Source organism: Gracilinanus agilis, chromosome 1 (genome assembly GCF_016433145.1).
Source record: "Gracilinanus agilis isolate LMUSP501 chromosome 1, AgileGrace, whole genome shotgun sequence".
NCBI classification, from domain to species: domain Eukaryota; kingdom Metazoa; phylum Chordata; class Mammalia; order Didelphimorphia; family Didelphidae; genus Gracilinanus; species Gracilinanus agilis.
Window position 1 is genome coordinate 476,047,766 of NC_058130.1, and position 22,171 is coordinate 476,069,936.

The 22,171-nt window shown below is 34.6% G+C and overlaps 1 protein-coding gene across 1 annotated transcript; it reads left to right on the top strand.

Moving 5' to 3' along the window:
• The first annotated feature begins 7,028 nt into the window (after positions 1-7,028).
• On the top strand, positions 7,029-20,741 carry LOC123231629 (serpin B4-like). Its single transcript, XM_044657907.1, has 7 exons — positions 7,029-7,193; positions 7,726-7,797; positions 9,104-9,238; positions 10,154-10,271; positions 11,982-12,124; positions 16,690-16,845; positions 20,340-20,741. Exons 1-7 carry the CDS (start codon positions 7,029-7,031, stop codon positions 20,739-20,741), a joined length of 1,191 nt encoding a protein of 396 aa, XP_044513842.1.
• The last annotated feature ends 1,430 nt before the right edge of the window (positions 20,742-22,171 follow it).

Genomic DNA, 22,171 nt, shown 5'->3' on the forward strand with positions numbered 1-22,171 from the left:
TAGTAGTGGTATTGTTCGATCAAAGGATATGCATTTTTAAAAACCCTCTTATGTACCTTAAAAAAAATACCCTATGTATTGATTCCAAGGCAGAAGAGCAGCAAAGGCTAGGCAGTGGGAGTAAGTGACTTGTCTAGAGTCAAACAGCAAGGGACTTTCTGAGTTCATATTTGAACCCAGGACCTCCTGTCCCTAAGCCTGACTTTCAATTCACTTAGCCATCTGTCTGCCCCCTTATATACCTAATTTGATGGCCTTTTCTCAATCTTCATTCTTCTTACCTTCTCTGAAGCATTTGACACTTTTCCAGTCTTTACTTCTGGATTTTTACTGTCTCCTTTCTGCATCATCATGACACTGTTCACTCTTTGTTCTCCTATCTCTCTGATCATTTCTCCCCAATCTCCTTTGCTAGACGATCATCCATATTCCTCTCTCCAGCTGTGTATAATCCTCAAAACCCTGCCCTGCTTTTCTTTCTGTACATTATCTCACTTGGTTCTAAGGCAGAAGGGTGGTAAGGGCTGGACAATGTGGGTTAAGTGACTTGCCTAGGGTCACACAGCTGGGAAGTGTCTGATTTCAGATTTGAACACAGGACCTCCCATCTCTGGACCTGGCTCTCTCTCCACTGAGCCACCCAGTTGTACTCCACAAAATGGTATTTTTTAATGTGCATTCAGACTCCATCAATTCCTTCTATGGCAGTAGATAGCCTTTTTTTTCCCATCATGAGTCTCTTGGAGTTGTCTTGGATTTATGCATTGTTAATAATAATTAAATCATTCACAATTGATCATATATCATTGCTGTTACTGTGTTCAGCATTTGCCTGGTTTTGTTTACTTTACTTTATATCACTTCACATATGTATTTCCAGGTTGTCTTTTTTTATGATTTTCCTATTTGCCACAGTTTATGCCCTAATAGATTCCGTTATAATCATATACCACAATTTGTTCAGCCATTCCCCAATGGATGGAAATTCCTTCAGTTTCCAATTCTTGAAGGCATTAGTATTAAGGAAGTTCAGGAAAACTTCTCAGAGAAAGTAACATTTTAATTGGGACTTATATGAAGCCACAGACATCAGAAAATGGAGCTGAGGAGAGAAAATTCTAGGCATGAGGGAAGCCAATGAAAATGCAGGGAGGTGGGAGATGGGATGGAATCAGTGCCAGGCACTTTGTTACAGAAGAGGAGCCTAATGCCATCTAATACTTCTTTAGTTAGAAGTTTGACTAGAGAGTGTTTCACTTCAACCTGAAGTTTATGGCCATCAGCTTCATCATTGGATGATCATCTGCTGAGAACATTATGAATCACTCAATCTATCTCTGCAAGATCATGTACTTATCACTGGTTCAGTGTGGCTCCATTAGCATTGAGTAATTGAGATGCACCAGAGGTCTTTGGCCCATAAGTAATCTTCAGGATCATTGAATCACTTTGGGTTGCTACTATCAAGATAAAACTGAATCACCTTTGCCTTCCTGCTGAGCCAAGAACCCTAAATTTCTCTAAGCTTAGGTTGCATTTTGTTTTGATGGAATTAAATGCTGACTTCTTAGAGATGGATGAACTCTCCTGCTGGTAAACTCTGTAGAGTTCTTTTTGTTTAGTCACTTCTAATTTCCCCATCATTTTTGCCAAACCAATCTTGATATTTGTGAGTGTTTTGGCCCAGATGAGTAACTGTAGTGCTATGTACTGAGTCTCTCTCTCTTTTTATTAATTAATCAATTTGTTTGTTACCTTAAAGTTCCTGGAATTAAGAAATTGAGAAAATCCTTCTCTCTTTCACTACCCTGCCACTAGAGAAGCCATCATTTGAAAAGAAAATACTTGTGTATATATAAAACTATGCCAAGCCTGTTTTTATTTTTCAGTTCTTTCTCTAGGGGTGGGTATTCACAGTTATTCATTAAACAATTTTTTTTGCTGTATATAATGTTCTCTTGGTTCTGCTCATTTTGCTCTTCATAATTCCATGTAAGTCTTTCAATGGTTTTAAAAAATTAACCTGCTCATATTTCTTACTGTGCATGACACAACTTGTTTAGCCATTTCCCAAGTGATAGGCATCCCCTGAATTTCCAGTTGTTTGCCACCACAAAGCTGTTAAACATATTTTAGAAATATAGATTCTTTTATTTTTCCCCTAATCTCCTTGGGAAACAGACCTAATAATGCTATTGCTGGATCAAAGAGTATACACAGTTTGATAACTCTTTGGGCATAATTCCAGATTACTTTCCAGTATGGCTGGATCATTTCACAGTTCCACCAACAGTATTAGTGTTCTCATATTTCCATATCTCACTAACATTTGTCATTTTCCCTTGTTATCATTTTTAGCCAATCTGATAGGTGTGAGATGACATCTCAGAGTTGTTCTGATGTACATTTTTTTATTTGGTCTGATTTAGAGAAATATTTTTTGTATGGCTATATATAGCTTTTATTTTTTTTTATCTCCTGTCTGTTTATATCCTTTGACCATTTATCATTTGAGGAATGGCTCATATTCTTATAAATCTGACAGTTCTCCATATTTGAGATATGAGTCTTCCATCTGAGGAATTGTCTAGAAATTCCCCCTTCCTCAATTTTTTTCTTTTTTTCTAATCTGGGTACATTAGTTTTATTTGTACAAGAACTTCTTTCTCAATTTAATGTAATCAAACCTATCCGTTTTACATTTCACAGTGTATCTTGTTTATTCATAAATTCTTCTCCAGTGCATAAATTTGATAGGTAATATGTATCCTATTTTTCTAATTTGCTTATGATATCTCTTTTTATGCTAGGTCATGAATTCATTTTTATCTTATCTTGCTAAATGGTGTAAGTACTGGCATATACCTAGTTTTGACGAGACTATTTTCCAGTTTTCTCATCAACTTTTACCAAATAGGGAGTTTTTATCCCTAAAGCTTAGATTTTTACTTTTGTCAAATAAAAACTTACTATAATCTTTTGCCACTTTTTGTTTTATGCCTATGTTGTATCACTAGTGAACCTTTCTATTTCTTAGTTAGTACCCAATAATTTTGAAAACTGTTGCTTTATAAAAGTTTAAAAATCTGATAACTGCTAGACCACCTTACTTTATTTTTTTAAAATTAATTCATCTTATATTCTTGACCTTTTGTTCTTCCAAATAAATTTTGTTATTACTTTTTGTAGTTCAACAAAATAAATTTTTTTTGTAATTTAATTATGATGGCATTGAATAAGTAGATTAGTTTAGGTAAGATTACCATTTAAATAATATAGGCTCTTTGTACTCATGAATAATTAATATTTCTCTAATTATTTAAATCTGACTTTCTTTTTATAAAATGTTTTATAATTATGTTTATGTAGCTTCTGGGTTGATTTTGGCAGATATTTTCTGCATATTTTATTTGTCTGGTTTCCTTTAAATAGGGTATCTCTTACTATCTCTTCTTGCAAGACTTTGTTAGTGATATATAGAAATGCTTGTAATTTATGTGGGCTTATCTTATATTCTGCTACTTTGCTAAAATATTTTTTATCTGCCTTTTTAACTGAACCTCTAGAATTTTCCACATATGCCATCGTATCATATTCAAAAAGAGATAGTTTTATTACTTCTTTGCCCATTCTGATTGCTTCAGTTTCTTTTTCTTTTGTTACTTTTGCTGTCATTTCTAGTAAAGTATTGAATAATATTGGTGTTAATGGGCATTCTTTATTTCACAACTGATATTACTGGGAAGGCTTCTAGCTTATTCCTGTCACAAATAATATTTGATGATAGTTTTAGGCATAGTTTTAGGATGCTTCTTATCATTTTAAGAAAAAAATACATTTATAAATATATTTTCCAGTGTTTTAGTAGATTTGAGTATTGTATTTTTCCAAAGACTTTTTCAGCCCTATTGATATAATCATATGACTTTGGTACTTTTGATATATATATATATGTATATGTGGATATATATATATTTGATTATGTTAATAGTTTTTCTTATATTAAACTAATCCTATATTCCTGTATACATCTTGTTTGGTCAGGATGTATAATCTTTGTGACATACTATTGTAGTCTCCAAGGTAATGATTCATTTAAGACTTTTGCATCCATATTCATTAATAAATTAGCCAATAATTTTCTTTCTTTTTGTTTTTGTTTTTTTTTGTTTTGTTTGAGTTATCAATTCAGTAGTTGTTTCATAAAAGGAGTTTGGTAGGACTTCTTTGTCTATTATTCAAAATAATTTATTTAATATTGAAATTTGTTGATTTTTAAATGTTTGGTAGAATTCGTCTGTAAATCTATCTGGTCTTAATTCTTTTGCATTAGGAAATTCATTTTTTGCCTGTTCAATTTCTTTTTTTCTAAAATAGCTTCCTTTAGACATCCTGTTTCTTCTTCTGTTAGTTTAGGCAATTTATAGCTTTGTGAGTATTCTTCCATTTCACTTAAATTGTTAATTTTTTGCCACATAATTGGGCAAATTAACTCCTAATAATTGCTTTAATTTCATTATTATTAGTGGCTTATTCACCCTTATCACTTTTGATGATAATTATTTTTTTTCTCTTTTTAAAAGCATATTAACTAATTGCTTACCTATTTTGTTGATTTTCTCATAAAGCCGATTTCTAGTTTTATTTACTAATTTAATGGTTTTCTTAATTCAACTTTATTAATCATACTTTTAAGTTTTAGGTTTTCCAATTTGGTGTTTAGTTTGAAATTTTTAATTTGCCCTTTTTCTAGTTTTTAAAATTGTATATCCAATTAATTAGTTTATTCTTTCTCTATTTTACTGATATAAGCTCTTAGAGATATAAAATTCCATTTTCTGCTTTTGCTATATTCCATGGGTTTTGGCATATTGTTTTATTATTATCATTTTCTTTGATAATTATTGTTTCTATGACTTTTTTGTTAACCCTCTCATATTTGTGATCATCATTTAGTTTATAATTAAATTTTACTATTTCTATGGTCCCTTATTAAATATTATTTTTATTGCATTGTGATCTGAAAAAGATTCATTTAATATTTTTGCTTTTTTGTATTTATAAAATTTTTGAGCCCCAATATATGATCATTTTTTGTAAAGGTACCATATACCACTGAGAAAAAATATATTTCTTTCTATTCCATTCAATTCTCTCCAGATAGCTATCATATAAGATTCTCTTGATATCCTTGACTTCATTCTTTATTTTTTGGTTGGATTTATCTAGCTCTGAGAGGGGAAGGTTGAAGTCCCTCACTATTATATTTTTGCTCTCTCTATTTCTACCTGTGACTCATTTAGTTTTCCCTTTAAAAATCTGGATGCTAGAAGATTTGATGTATATGGGATTAATATTAATAATGCTTTATCAGCTATAGTACCTTTTAAAACATAATGTAGTTTCCCTGTTTATCTCTCTCTCTTAAAAAGAAACGAACAACCCTTATCTTCAGTCTTAGAATCAATACTGTGTATTGGTTCCAAGGCAGAAGAGTGGTAAGGGCTAGGCAGTGGGGGTTAAGTGACTTTCCCAGGGTCACACAGCTAGGAAGTGTCTGAGGCCAATTTGAACCATCTCTAGGCCTGGCTCTCAGTCTACTGAGCCCCATTTATCTCTTTTAGCTAAATTTATTTTAGCTTTATTTTTGTCTGACATCATGATTGCTACCCTTTCTTTATTTTGCATGGGCTAAAGTTTAACATATTTTACTCTAGCCCTTAATTTTACTTTGCACATTAAGTCTCCAAAAGCTGCTCACTCCTTTTCTCACCTATTGTTCCTAACTGTGCTGACTTAGCTTTCTTCTTCCAGCAATTACGCTTCCTCTTCCTCAGTTCCCACTTCCATAAGATGAAGAGATGGGATTTTATGACCCCTAGAATCCTCTTAATCTCTAAAAGTCTGGTTTGACATTCTAAGTATGTGATTGTAAAGTGTATATTTGAATGAGTACACTCAATGGAAATCATATTCAAGTGAACTTTGTCTTCAGAGTCAATTTATAAGGCACAGCAGAAAATCAGTCCTTTTTCACACTCTTGTTTTAAATAAAAATGGATATTATTTCATTTGGAACTAGAAGGTAAATTCTTAGCATCAGAACCAACCCCCATATCTTATAAGTGAAAAACGAGAGCCATAGAGAGATGAGGCAATTAATCACACGACCTTATATGACATCCTTCTATTACAATGTGATTCACATTTGCATGCAAATGTTTCCTGGACTTTTAACAAATATGAAGCTGAATCACTGAGGATATATATTACAACTTGGGTGGAGCTCAGGGTTTATATACCAATTACTATCTCTTGTCAGAATGTGGTTTCATAGTCACCCAAGGGATTGGTAACTTTGTGGCTGAAGAAAAGAAGGTAAATACTTTTATGCCTTTCTATTTATTGACTTTTCTTAGTAAAACTGGCCAAGGATGCCAAAAGCAAAAGATTGGACTCATAAAAAGCCTGGAGTTTAAGGGCACAAACAAGAATAGAAGCATAGTAGAAGGCAGGCAGGGACCACTAGGGGAGAATATAACTAATATGGGTCTTACATAGGTTTGCCTCATAGAAAAATGAGAAAGAAGGTTGAATTATGTTATTAAGAAGAAGCTCTTCATTCAGCAAGCTTCCAGCTTCCCTTTCTAATTGCTCTTTGAAATAGTGAGGGAGATGACTGGGTCTCATCTGCTTCACCAGTACCCTACCTTGAACTTCTTCCTTGCACTTGGACCAAAAATTGGGCCATAATATACTCTGGCTTATTTGATTCTTGCAGAAACCCCATAAAAGGTATTATCAATATTAATATTTCCATTTTATAGATGAAGAAACTGAGTTTCAGATGGATAAAATGAAGTCATAGAGCTACAAATATTCAGAGGTTTTTCTAAATCTAAGTCTAGCACTCCATTTAATAGACCTCCTTTTCATAAAAGCAGTTCCTTATTTTAATATTCAGGTTTTAGAATTTCTTGTTTTTTCTTTATTCTTGTTTTTATTTTTTAGGCTTCATCAGCTCTAAAATGAATTCTCTCAGTGCAGCAAACATCAAATTTTGCTTTGATATTTTCAAAGAATTGAAGAAGAATGAAAAAGGAAATGTTTTCTATTCACCTTTAAGCATCTCAGCAGCAATGGGCATGCTATTATTGGGACTCGGAGGTAACACTGCAAGTCAAGTAAAGAAGGTAATTGCCAATAAATAGCATCTGATTTCCTTTCCTCAAAGGCCTTTCTAGGTTGTTGATGCAGAAGAGGTGTTTTTAAAAAGGCTATATTCCAAAACCTATTTCAGGGTATTTTTGCATTAAGTCTATTATGGTATAATATAAACAACCATGTATATTTATATCGATTCTTTCCTAATTGCATTGGACTTTGATAATTCTAGAGATTTGTTTGCATTTTGTGATTATATACCAGATCAAAGGGAAATCAGACTGAAAATAAAATCTAGCTGAATTTAGAGGTCTAGATTTGGAGACTTGGGTTTATTGCTGATGTTTTCCCCACCTTATTTGTGTGTCCTTGGGTAATTCACCTATTGCTCTGGGCTTTAGATTCTTATTGGAAAAATTAGAGGAGCGCACCTAACAGTTTCTTTAATCCCCATCGAGCTATAAATCTGTGATCTATGTCCTTATAATACACATGCTGATAACTCAGTTTATACTTTTTCTTTCCATCTGGCCCCCCCAATGATGTTTCAAATCTCTTTAGGTCCTTCATTATGATGAAGTTGCAAAAATGAAAAGACCAAGTGTCAAAGAGAGTCCCAGCACATCACCAGGGGTAAGTTACATGATGTCAGGAAATAAGGCAGTCCCTACACTAGTTTTTCCAAATTACTCAGAGTGTCTGGAAAATTGGATTCCCGAACATGCCTATTTTTCCCTACAGAACAGTATCAGATAAGAAAATTATCCAGGTTCTGGGATCCTTCTGCTGACTCAGAGGAGGAGTCTCAGGGAAGAAGTTGTCTCTTTAGTGTTTCTTCCAAGTCCAGAGCTAGTTTTTCTTCATTTGAAATGTGGAAAATGCCCAACTTTGCTGTGGCAATAGGCTTTTGGTGTGGAAAAAAGATACTATAAGAGATCAAAGGCAAGCATTTCAAGCCAACTCTAAGCATCCCAAAAGTATGGATATGGAAGGATTTTTTCAACTTATAAAAATGATCTGGCTTAAATTTTATGCAGTTTAGAACTGGGACATTGTCTAAATAAACTCAAGTATACATCATTTGGTATCTTTGTAGGTTGAATCAACTTTTATGTACTTATAATAAACACTTGAACTAAATGAGAGTAACTCCTCCCTCATCTGTCCAACTTTGAAGTCATGCAAGGGTTGGGTTATAGTTTGAATTTCAAAAAGGAACAAGTTTTGACTCTTGGGTAGATTAGAATGGTGTAAAGAGGCTTAATGGAAAGAAATAGCTCTCCACTCTAGAGATCTGGGATTGAATCTTGCTTTTGACATGCAACAGCTTATTGATCATGGGCAATTCTCTCTTAATTTCTTCTTTATCTGTAAAATAAAGGATTGGACTGTTCCAAAAGGATGTGAATATTTTGTCAGACTGAATTGAGAAAAATGACTTTCCTGAGAAGTCAGTGACAGCCGATTTTACTCATTGTCAGTATCCAGTGGGGGGAAAAATTGGTTTTGGATTCTGAGGACCTGAGTTCAAATCCCTTCACTGGAATTATTTGTATGATACTGGGCAAATCACCTAAACTCTCTGGTACTCAGTTTCCTCATCTATAAAATGACCAGGTTGGACTAGATGGTTTCTCAAGTCCCTTCCAACTCTAGATCTATGATTCTATAGAATCACTGCAAGTTGTACATTGTCTAGCTTATGAAGAAGGAACACTGGAGATCAATTCCATTATAGAAAGCCTGGGAAAGTTAAATAACAAGTTAGAAAGCAAATATAGAATCAAGATTAACGTCCAGTCCCCTTTCCACTATATTTGTTTAATTCCTTGTAATTGAAAATATTTGGTGTGATACATATTCTCCCAGTCTTCCTTTAGGCTACCTTTATAGTATTCCTAGGCTGAGATTAACTCAAGAATCTTTCCTTTGTTTGAAGGCTGCCTGTGATAAACATGGAGAGTTTCATTCCCAGTTCCATGCTCTTTTGGAAGAAATTAATGAGCCCAATGATGACTATTCACTGGCCATTGCTAACAGTTTATTTGGAAACCCGAAATTTCCGTTTCTGCAGGTAACTTGTTCTGATGCTATTACTGATTTAGGTACTGAATATCTGAATATAAAATACTGAATACAAAAGCACATCACTTTATGTGACCCAGATAAGAGAGAGGGAAGAGGTTCTTATCTTTGTGTATGTGTATGTGTGTGCGTGTGTGTATGCATGCGTGTGTGCTATGGAGAACTTTGGTAATCTGATAGAGCCTATGTATCCTGCTTTAGAATAATATTTGTAAATAGAGTACATGAAATACGTGGAATTACAAAGAAAATCAATCATATTAAAAATTCTCAAAATATTTTAAAAATCATGACAGGTTAAGTACCCTTGTCTAGAATATATTTTTTTAAAAATTGGATTCATCATAAGTTGAGGGTCTGATGCAGGTTTTAAGGTACAGATTTCTGAGTCTGACTCTATGTTTGCTTTTTTCAAACCTGTTCAAGGCATTTGACTCAGGTTGTTCTAAAGTACTCACAACCCCAGAATCCTTTAAGTGCCCTATAGCTCCACAAATAAGTTCTACTTGAATTCACAGAGCTCCTAAGGTGGGATATTTCAAATGCCTAGAATCATAAATCAGTATTCTACAGTGAAAAGAGTACTAGATTTGGAGGCCAGAGAATCTCTGTTCATTTCTTACCTTTGTGTAACCCTGAATAATCACTTAACTTCTCTGTGCCTCAGTTTCTTCATCTGTTAAATGATAGGTTTGAACCACCTAAACTATAAGGTACCTACCAGCTCTAAATGTGTGATAATTGGAGTCATATTTTCAGATAGCTGAGCAGATAGATCTATGGATCTAGAGCTAGAATTCTATAGTGCTTTAGATTAGGTGCTTTTCCCCATGATACAAGCTGTTTGAATTCTGTTTCTAGCCAATTTGTGGATGTTAATTTATGTTTCTCTATTGCTTCAAAGTCATATTTAGATTGTGTAGAGAACCTTTATCAAGCAAGCCCAGAATCAATGGATTTTTCACAAGCTCCAGAAGAGAGTAGGGAGAAGATTAATTCCTGGGTTGAAGACCGAACAAATGGTAAGGAAGACAAAGAAGCATTAGTTTCCCCAGTATTTCAGAAGGATAATATGTGGGTAGGCATTAAATCTACTACTCAGAAATCTAGTAGAAAAAGTAATGGACTAGGGATTTTTAGGAAGACTGGGCTTTTTTGTTTGTTTGAAACTCTTACCTTCTGTCTAGATAGGAAGTATCTGATGCCAGATTTGAACCCAGGACCTCCCTTCTCTGGGCCTGACTATCAATTCATGAAGCCAATTAGATGTCCTGGGTTTTAATGGCCTTAATTCTTCCTTTTTACTAGATGAATAATCCTAGGTAAGTCACAATATTTTGGGGTCTTAGTTTCCTATTTAGAAATGAGAGATTCAGTAAGATAATATTTCAGATCCCTTCCAACCCTAAATATCCTATAGTTCTCTGTTCAGGAAGGACTGGTTATGACCTGGTTAACATCTGGCAAATGAGTGATATCAAAGTAAAAATCAAAGATACTTACATTTATATTTTTCTCTGGAATGTTTCCCTTCTGATAAACTCTTGAATATTGAAGAATCTCTGTCTCAAGCTGATGATCCTGCTTCTGGGTGCTGAGTAGGACCTTCACTTACAAGGGAAGTCAGTTATTCATGTCTTTTCCTAAGATTGGGGCTAACTGTTCTAACATTCCTAGAATCCCAAGTCTTCAAGTTTATATTTTGAACTTGACATAAGATAAAGATTCAAATAATCTCAAGGAGAAACTATGGCTATCAACAAAGCAGATTGACTATTAAGGGAGACACACATAACCTAGTCATGAGCACCAGTCAACAATGTAGTCCAGGGAATATGGCTTCAAGCCTGAACTCCAGGATCTCTCTCTTTTTGGGTTATCTTACTCACTCTATCAGCAACCACTTTGGCATATCAGAGTGGCTTTCCAGAAGGGTCAGGATATGCTGTTGAAATTTATTTCTGAGTATTCTCTAATCTCACTCCATCAGGGTTAGATGAGCTCTGACAGAGTTCTAGCAATACACTGAGTTGTTGCTGTTTCTTTTCTATTATATTATTAATTTGTAACTCCCATTCTGATTGTTCCTGCCACTGTTTCCCATTAATACCTAGCACCCTATTTCCATTTAACCAATTAAAATCAATTAGCTTTTACAAGGGGATATTTTCATCTAGGTTATTGCAAGAACAAAAGGACAAATATTCCCCCCCCCCCACCTGTTGGGGCACACTTTCCCTTTTATTACCTCTGGCTCTGGAGAAAATGGGTTCAGACTTGATACAGTTTCTTCATACCATTAGTCCCATCCAGTTGAAATCCTATTTTGGCATCACTGCTATATGAGCTCTTTAAATAATTCTCACATTCATCCCCTACCTTTCTAAATGAATAAATGTTTATTTTACTGAATAAATGTTGGTTGAACTGAATTGAATAGGCATGATCTTTGGTACTCCTTGTTGATATTGTTTGGTAATGATAGCCTTCTAAAAGCTGGGTTCTGAAATTTGTGTGGTCAGAGATTGTGGACAAATATTTTTCTTTCCTCCATCTTTACTACATAGAATTTGTTCATTATTTGGATGTCCTGGGTAGAACTACTTACCAATAATAGTTCTTGCCAAATGATATTGCAATCTTTGCTGGCAAAGTTCTTAGCACAGCTTTGTAAATTAAAAAAAAAATACTAAATGTAACCTTTACTCTTTTGCCTCTTCATTTACTTAAAGGAAAAATCAAGGAACTATTTCCTCCAGGAACTATTGATGCATCTACCATCCTGGTGCTTGTGAATGCCATTTATTTTAAAGGAAAGTGGGCAATGGAATTCAAGAGAGAAAGTACTAAAAAAGAACTTTTCATGACAAACAAGGTACTGAACAGTTATTTTATTATGGCTAAATTTTTTCTTTACTTTTGTCTTACTTTTATTATTATCTCTTATTTTTATATCAGCTTTATTTAAAATATATCAGTCTTTCCCATGATGTTCATCTTTGGTGTTTTATTTTTTGTCTAATTATCTGTAGTAAGAATTTTTGACATTTGTTTTTCTGACATTTTGCAATTCAGATTCTCTAACCCCCCTCCTTCCCCTGCTTCAAGGCAGCAAATAATCTAATATTAGTTATGCCAGTGCTTTCATGCAATACATATTTCCATGTTCCTCATTTTGTGACAGAAGACATATCACATATACAATAAAAAAACTCTTGAAGGAAATAAAATGGAAGATGGCATACTTTGATCTGCAGCCAACTCCAGAAGTTCCTTCTTTGGCTATGGATAGCATTTTTCATAATGGATCCTTTGTGGATATCTTAGGAACTTGCTATCCTGATAATAGTTTAGTCTATCACAGTTGATCATTGTACCATATTTTTTATTACCCGTGTTGCTCTCCTAGTTCTGCTTACTGCAGATTTGCATCAGTTCATATGAGTTTTTCTAGGCTTTTCTGAACTCATCCCTGTTCTTTATTTCTTATGGTACAATAGTATTCCATTACATCCACAAACCATAATTTGATTAGCCATTTTGTAATTGATGGACATCCCTCAGTTCCTAATTCTTTGCCATTACAAAAAAGGGATGCTAAAAATATTTTGTAACAGATAAGTCCTTTTCCCTTATCTATTGTCTCTTAGGGATACAGATGCAGTAGTGGTGCTGCTGGATCAAAGGGTATGCATAGTTTTATCGATGTAGTACCATATCACTCTCAGAATGGTTGTATCAGTTCATGGTTCCACCAAAGGAGCATAATGTCCCAATTTTCCCACATCTCTGCCAACATTTATCATTTTTCTTTTTTTGCCATATCAGCCAATCTGATAGGAAGTGATATCTCAGAGTTATTTTTGATTTGCATTTTTCTAATCAATTGTGATTTGGAGCTTTTTTTATATATGACTATAGATAGTTTTAATTTTTTCCTCTGAGAAGTGCTTGCTTAAATCCTTTGTCCATCTATTTTTATGGAGAATGCTTTACATTCCTATAAATTTGAATTAGTTCTCTATTTATTTGAGTGATTAGGCCTTTGTCAGAGATACTTACTTAGGACAATTTTGCCAATAATTTCCCTAATATTGAACCGTCCCTGCACTCCTGGTATAAAACCCATCTGGTCATGGTGTATGATCCTTGTGACACAATGATGTAATCTTCTTACTAATATTTTATTTAAAAGTTTTGCATCAGTGTTCAATAGGGAGATTGATTTATAGTTTTCTTTCTGTTTTAACTCTTCCTGGTTAAGGCATCTATTATATTTATGCCATAAAAGAAATTTGGAGGGATTCCTACTTCCCTTATTTCCCTCAAAGGTTTATATTGTATTGGAGTTAATTTTTCTTTCAATGTTTGGTAAAATTGGCATGTGAATCTTTCTGGCCCTGGGGCATTTTTCTTAGGAAGTTTTTTTGTAGTTTCTTTAGTTACTTTTCCTGTGATATTGTTTAAGGATTTTCATTCCTCTTTTGTTAGTCTGGGCAGTTTACATTTTTGTAAATATTCATTTATTTCACTTAGATTGTCATATTTATTGGCATATAGTTTGGCAAAATAACTCCCAATAATTGCTTTAATTTCTTCTTCATTGGTTGTGATTTTACTTTTTTCATTTTTGATACTGGTAATTAATTTTTTTCTTTATTTTTTAAATCAAGTTAACCAATTATTTACCTATTTTGTTTATTTATCCATAAAATCAGCTCCTTTTCTTATTTAGTAGTTCAATGATTTTTTAGACTATCAATTTTATTCATCTCTCCTTTGATATTCAGAATTTCCAATTTGATCTTTAATTGGAGATTTAAAAATCTGCTCTTTTTTTAGTTTTTTTCTTATTTATCTGACCAATTCATTGATTCCCCTCTCTCCCCTCATTTTATTGATGTAAGCATTTAGAGTTATAAAATTTCCCCTAAAAACAGTTTTGGTGGCATCCCATAAATTTTGGTATATTGTCTCCTTATTGATATTTTCTTTAATGAATTGTTGATTCTTTCTATGATTTGTTCTTTGGCTCATTATTCTTTAGGATAAGACTATCTAGTTTCCAATTAATTTTAGTCTTTCTATTGATATTTGTAGAATGTAATTTTTTTGCATTATACTCTGAAAAGGATGTATTTACTATGCCTGCTTTTCTATATTTAGTTTTGAGATTTTTATGCACAATTATTTGGATGATTTTTGTGAAGGTGTTGTGTTATTTAAATAAGTTCTAGGGTTCCATTTAGAGGTATTTGGGGCTCATTTGAGCCTTAAGATATGTAGATATATGACAAACTTCCTGTGGACATTTTGGGGACTTTGGAAACTACATTTCCCATGATTCCTCTTGTAAAAATGGAGGCAGACAGGAAATGTGATGATGTAAGAGAATGATATAAGACTCCTGGGTTCATGGGAGGTGGGCTCTTTGCTACCTGAGCGCGTTCTTTGGGGGACATAGAAAGGATTAGGGAAGGTATGGAACGTAATGGTGGAGGCGGGATTTTTGAAATAGCCAGGCGTGTGGTCTGATTTTATTCTATCAACACGGGCCTAAATAAAATATTAGTTATCCTCATAATATCAGCCTTTATCATTTTTAAAAATAACAGTGCCATGTACTACTGAGAAAAGGTATATACCATTCTATTTCCATTAAGTATTCTCCAGAGGCCTTTCATATCCAACTTTTCTAAAGTTGTATTTACCTCCATAACTTCTTTCTTGTTTATGTTTTGGTTGGATTTACCTACTTCTCAGAGGGGATGGTTAAGGTCTCCCACTAGTAACATTTTACTATTTATATCCTCCTGTAACTCATGGAACTATTCTTTTAAGAATTTGGATGCTATGCTATTTGATACATGTGTTTGATATTGATATTGTTGCATTGTCTATGGGACATTTTATTAAGATGTAATTCCCTTCCTTATCACTTTTTCATTAGATCAATTTTTACTTTTGCTTTATCCAGTATCATGATTTCTACCCTTGCTGTTTTTTAACTTTGGCTGAAGTACAATAAATTCGGCTCCAGCTCCTTACTTTTACTCTGTGTGTTTCTTTGTACTTTGAATGTGAATTCACATGCTATAGATTCTTGGAACCACAAATGAAAGTTGGATGACAGGCAAACACCAAAGGTGGATGAACAACACTGAAAAGAGCTTGATTAAAGAAAAGCTTTTAAAAAGAGCTTCACCAGAAGTGATTATGTTCCCTGTCTACCCCACATACCACACTGCTTTTTCTACTCAGCAAGCAGTACTCCTTAACTAATATTTAGAAAGAAAGATAAAAGTCACTTAAAAACATTTTTATATCCATAGCAGTTGAGACACAGAATTAGAATCTGAGAACTGAAAGGACCCTCAGAGGCCATCTTCTCACACTTGTTATGCCTAACCCAAAGTGTCTGATTGTTGATGATGATGATGATTTGTGGTAAAGCAAAAAGAGCAATGGCTTGGGAGTCAAAAGACCTGGATTCAAATCTCATCTCTGATGCTTATTATGCATATTACCTTGTGTAGGTCACTTGAATTTTCCAGATCTCAGTTTTTCCAACTATAAAATGACAATGTTGGACCAGATAACTTCACAGGGTTCTTTGTACATAGTTCCAAACTGCCTTCCAGAATGGTTGGCCAATGAACAATTCCACTGGGTTTTACATGTGTCATTGATCAAGACCTATTTCCATATTATTAATATTTGCAAGAGTCTACACCCCCAATCATATCCCCATCGACCCATGTGATCAAGCAGTTGTTTTTCTTCTGTGTTTCTGCTCCCACAGTTCTTTTTCTGGATGTGAATAGCATTCTTTCTCATAAGTCCCTCAGAATTGTCCTGGATCATTATATTGCTGCTAGTAGAGAAGTCCATTACATTTGATTGTGCCACAGTGTATTCGTCTTTGTGTATAATGTTCTCCTGGTTCTGCTCCTTTCACTTTGCATCAATTCCTGGAGGTCATTCCAGTTCACAACGAACTTTTAACAAAAAATATTTATTCAAGTGCAAAGGAAGAATAGTAATAACACATCATTCCAAAAATAATTCTAAGATTACTCTCTCACCAGTGCACATAATGTTTGTGAAAAGATTGTAACTGGATGGTAATGTCCATATTCTGTAGAGATTCTGTGGTTAGGGAAACTCGTGAATCTAGAAGTAAGCATTTCAATAATTCTAAGTAGACCAGTTACTCCTCAAAAGTTCTGATGGAATTTTACCTGATGTCCAGGTTTAATTTTAAAAGTGATCAGTGAGTTAATTTTATACAGCCATAGCCAAAACTGGATAGTTCACTGGAGACAGTTTACTTTTTGAAAATATACTGGCATTTTTATATTATTGAATTTTTAAACTGCAAAATTATGAGAGAAACAATGTATTTTTTTGATAATTGTGAACTTTTTGCATTTCTTGTAGGATACTAGCAAATCTGTTCAGATGATGAAACAGAAAGATTTCTTCAATATTGGATACATCCAGGAATGTCAGGGGAAGATAATTGAGCTACCATATACAAACAACCATCTAAGTATGTTTGTACTGTTGCCAACTGAAACTGATGGTTTAGAGAAGGTAAAGAAATGGTGACTTCCTTTTTCAACATATTGTCATATATCTTGGCAATTTTTTTTAAACCCTTGTACTTCGGTGTATTGTCTCATAGGTGGAAGATTGGTAAGGGTGGGCAATGGGGGTCAAGTGACTTGCCCAGGGTCACACAGCTGGGAAGTGGCTGAGGCCGGGTTTGAACCTAGGACCTCCTGTCTCTAGGCCTGACTCTCACTCCACTGAGCTACCCAGCTGCCCCCCCCTTTTTTTTTTAAACCCTTAACTTCTGTGTTAAGGTGGAAGAGTGGGCTCCTAGGTGGAAGAGTGGTAAGGGTGGGCAATGGGGTTCAAGTGACTTGCCCAGGGTTACACACCTGGGAAGTGTCTGAGGCCGGATTTGAACCTAGGACCTTCCGTCTCTAGATCTGACTCTCAATCCACTGAGCTACCCAGCTGCCCCCTTGGCAATTTGCTTTTAAGTTACTGAAAACACAAATAGGCATAATGACTTTCCTTATGATTACAATAAAGAATATCAATATTGAAATGTAGGTTAAGCATATGAGGGGACAATTTTAAGGTACAACAGTACATTGCCAATGAAGTTTCAATTTTTTAAAAAAGAAAATGAAAATCTTTAATTTATCTTCAGTACATAATGATACTATGGACTTTGAAAATCTTCCCCAACTTCATAATGAACTAACTGCCACCTGCTCATATTCTCCATATTTCAAGGGTTCTCAGCCTATTGGATGACCATGCCCACCCCATTTCTCAACCACATTACCCAAATATTTTTTTCTATTGCCTTCAACATGTCCCAAAATCCCAACCAAATGCTATCTACCCCTTCCACTATGCCCTCTGAATGCTTGTTCCATAGACAATAAACTTGTTCTCATCTTAAAATCATTTCCTTTCTTACTCCTTTCATCTTCTGTCTCTCACTAAAACCTGATTCTACTTATGACACAGATATACTGGCCACCCTTTCCAGTACTAGCTTTACATGAATTCATTCCCTTTGACTTTGAGATGGGTTAAGGAGGGGTAGTTGAAATATTATTTGTTTCTCATTACATTGTCCAGGTTCTCCTCATACCACAATTCGCAACCACCACGTAATATCCTGGTAACTATTGTTTTCAGACCTTCTGAACACTCCCCTTTTTTCTTCAATGAGTTCAATATACCCAGCTCACAATCTTTCTTTCCTGCCTAACTCTTGCTCTTATGCAAGGGGACTTCAATATACATATTGATATTCTTCCAAACACTCTACATTTCCAATTCCTCAACCTACTCATTTCCTATGTCCTGCCCCTACACACAAAGATGGTCCCACTCTTTGCTATCTTCTATAAATGCTCAACCTCCATGTTCACAAATTCTGAAATTCCCTTCTTTGACTATAGTCTATTGACCTCCTATTTTTCTCCCTGACATCCAGAAACCTTGCTTTTCATCCATACTATGTTCTCCAATCCCTTAACTCCTCTCACTTCTCCCCCAGGTCTTGTCCCTTGAACTAGCCAAACTGCCCTCCTTTATTCATTTTGGTTCTTGGTGAACCACTTCAATTATATGCTGTCCTTTTCTCTTGAGTCCTTTGTCCCCTTACCATATTATCATTTGTTTCTGACAAAGCTCAGCCTTTGGTCATACTCACCATTTGCTATCTTCTCTCCTTCATATGCTACCTTCTCTACCTTCACTCCAACATATATGCTGTGGAAAAAAGGAGAAAATCATGTAACTGTTCTGACTGAAAACAATACATATTTATGTTACATAAGCTCAACTGGACCCTCAGTGCTGCCAGGTTATCCTTCTATGTCTCAGTAATTAGTTTACTATCTCTCTCACTACAGAGGTTCTTACAAACTCTTATCACTCCAGAGATCTCTTTAGGTTTTCCCAGTTCCTGTCCTCTTAGCTGAGAACTATGCTTCCTCTTTTATTTAAAAAATATGAGGCCATTTGCTGAGAGCTGCCTATTCTCCCCTTCTCATATGTTCACTCAGATTCATTCTGTGACTATTTCTTCCTTCATCCTTGTTTTACATGAATAGGCAACTCAGTTTTTTGCCAAGGTCAACCTGCAGAGACTACCCATTACTTTTTATCTTTTCCAGCAGAGTTCCCCTTCTGCCAAACCAACTTTCATTTAAATTCAAATTCTCTTTGACCACTGACTGCTTCCCTATTGCTTACAGACATGTCCATATCTTCCTTATTTATTAAAAATCTCTCAAATTTGGATAAAAAAATCTTAATCTTTTTAGCCCCAATAACTATTATCTCATATCTTTTCTATCTTTCGCAGCTAAACTTCTTGAAAATGCTATCTCTAATAGATGTGTCCACTTCCTCCCCTTTCTGTATCTTCTTAGTTCTTTATATTTTGGCTTCCAACCTTACCATTTAACCAAGATTTCTTCCTCCAAAGTTAACAGTAAACTCCTAATGGTCAGATCCAATGGTCTTTTCTCAATTCTCCTCCTTCTTAACCTCTTTGCCACATTTGACACTGTATACCATCCTTTCTTCTTGTTACTCTCTTCACTCTAGGTTTTCTGACCACTATTGGCTCCTGGCTCTCCTTCTACCTATCCGACTGCTCCTTAGACTCTTTTGCTGATTCTTCATCCAGGTCATGCCCACTAACTGTGGGTTGTCCCAAGTTCTCCCTTCTCTTTTCTCTCTCTTTAGTACTTGGTGATCTTATCAGCTTCCATGGATTACATGATCATCTCTATGATAATGATTCTCAAATCTACTTCTTAAATCCTAACCTCTCTGCTGCTCTCCAGTCTTGAATCTGGAAATGCCTATTAGAGATCTTAAATTGCATTTCCTGAATAAAGACAATTTTAAATTCAATATGTTCAAAACAATTCACCGTCTTTCCTTCTAAACTTCCCTATTATTGTAGAGGTAAGTATCTAAATATCACTGTGGACTTATTGCTATCTCTTAACTCTCATAAGACACTTCATCCTGGCTCTGGACATTTTTACTTTCTGTCTCCCATGCCCGGAATGCTCCCCAATCTCATCTTGCTGCCTCCTTGCTTCTCTGGCCTCCTTCAGTTTCAGCTAAAATCCCCCCTTCTATAGAAAGCCTTTTCCAACCCTTCTTAATCCTAATGTTTCCCCTCTGTTGATTATTTCTTATTTATTCTAGATAAAGCCCATTTGCATGTTGCCTCCCATATTAAATTGTGAGTTCCTCAAGGGTAGGGACTGTTTTTTACTTTGTATCTGCTGCAGTTAGTATCAGTGCCTGCCACAAAGAAGGCACTTAATAAGTGCTTAGTGACTGGGAAATGTGAATAGAAATCAGATTCGTGAGTATAATTCCCAGTTCTGCTGATTTAAAACCTTCTTATTAATCATATCATTTATTCCCAACTCCCTTCTAATTAGAGTAGCATTCCTCCAGAAAAAGTTCATGGTTCAATTGATTAAAAACCTCCATTAACATCATGTCATTTATCCATTTTGTCTTTATAGTTGGAAGAAGAACTAACTTCTGAGAAATTAATGGAGTGGATAAATCCTGAAAATATGACTAAAAAGGAAGTTTTTTTAAGCTTTCCTCGGTTTAAACTAGAACAAACTTACTCTCTTGGTTCCACATTGGAAGCTATGGGAATGAGAGATATTTTTGATGCACAAAGTGCTGACTTTTCAGGAATGACAACCCACAAGGGCTTGTCTGTGTCTAAAATCTTACATAAATCCTTTGTGGAGGTGAATGAGGAGGGCACTGAAGCAGCAGCTGCCACTGGTATTGCAGTTGGATTAAGTGCTTCTCTTGCAGAAGAATTTAATTGTAACCAGCCATTCCTGTTCTTCATTAGAGACAACAGAAGTGAAAACATTCTTTTCTATGGAAGAGTTATTGATCCTTGATAGAGAGCAGATGGGGATGGATAAAATGTAAGCCCCTTGAGGGCAAGAACTATTTGGCGTTTGTCTTTCCATTTCTGCCACCTGTCCCAGTGCCTGGTCTGGATTAGGAACTTAATAAATGTTTAGATCAATTGGTTTACAAAAGCTTATTTTTGTGGTAAAAATACACAGGATTATTATGTTGAAATCACTGAACACACTAGTTTCTTCTCTTTTGCATGTCTTTTGCTTCCCAATAAAGAACTCTGGAATTATAATGTCATCTGTTTTTTCTTTGCATTCTATCTTGGTCATACTTTAGAAACAAAGCAAATGTTCTTTCAAGCTGAAATATATGAAGGACCTGGGCCAAATTTATATGAATTCTTTTTAAAATGATGGAAAAAATAATATCCATAAAGGAAATTACTATCTTTAGTTTCAGTTCTGCACGTCTTGACTTTAGTGGAATTTAATTTTAGACTTGCCCACAAAGACATTCTAATTTCTTATTGATTGCAATCAATGTCATCCCTTTAAGTTGTGCTTTTAAAAAGAACTCTGTCAGGGGCAGCTGGGTGACTCATTGGATTGAGAGCCTGGCCCAGAGACGGGAGGTTCTAGGTTCAAATCTGGCCTCAGACACTTCCTAGCTGTGTGACCCTGGACAAGTCACTTGACTCCCATTGCCTAACCCTTACTACTCTTCTGCCTTAGAACCAGTGCACAGTATTGATTCTAAGATGAAAGGTAAGGGTTTAAAAAAAAGCTCTCTGTTCTATTAAAAACAATAGAAAGCATAGGAATAAATGGGTCATTCCTTAAAATGATAAATATCATCTGTAATGGGATAAGTTAGAAGCCTTCCCAGTGAGATCAGGAGTGAAACAAGTATGCTCATTATCAACACTATTATTTAATATTCTATTAGAAATGTTAGCTGTAGCAATAAGAGAAGAAAAAAGAAATTGAAGGGATTAAAGTAGGCACCGAGGAAACTAAACTATCATTCTTTGTAGATGATATGATAGTATACTTAGATAATCCTAGAGAATCAACTAAAAAACTAGCTGAAATAATTAATAACTTTAGTAAAGTTTCAGGATATAAAATAAACCCATCTAAATCATCAGTATTTCTATATATTTCCAACAAAGTTCAACAGCAAGAGTTAGAAAGAGAAACTTCATTTAAAATCACTAAACAATATATAAAATACATGGTGATATATTTGCTCTGGCAAACACAGCAATTATATGAATACAATTACAAAACACTTTTTCACACAAATAAGTTAGTTCTAAACTTTTGGAAAAATATTAATTGTTCATGGATAGGCCGAGCTAATATAATAAAAATGACAATTCTACCTAAATTAATTTATTTATTCGGTACTATAGCAATCAAGCTACCAAATGATTATTTTATATAAGTAGAAAAAAATTAATAAA

Bases quoted from the DNA above. Each gene is read 5' to 3' on its own strand.
- LOC123231629 (XM_044657907.1), top strand. From the start codon at position 7,029: ATGAATTCTCTCAGTGCAGCAAACATCAAATTTTGCTTTGATATTTTC. The intron at 10,272-11,981 runs GTAAGGAAGACA...ATTTACTTAAAG, and splicing joins GGTTGAAGACCGAACAAATG to GAAAAATCAAGGAACTATTT. The intron at 12,125-16,689 runs GTACTGAACAGT...CATTTCTTGTAG, and splicing joins AACTTTTCATGACAAACAAG to GATACTAGCAAATCTGTTCA.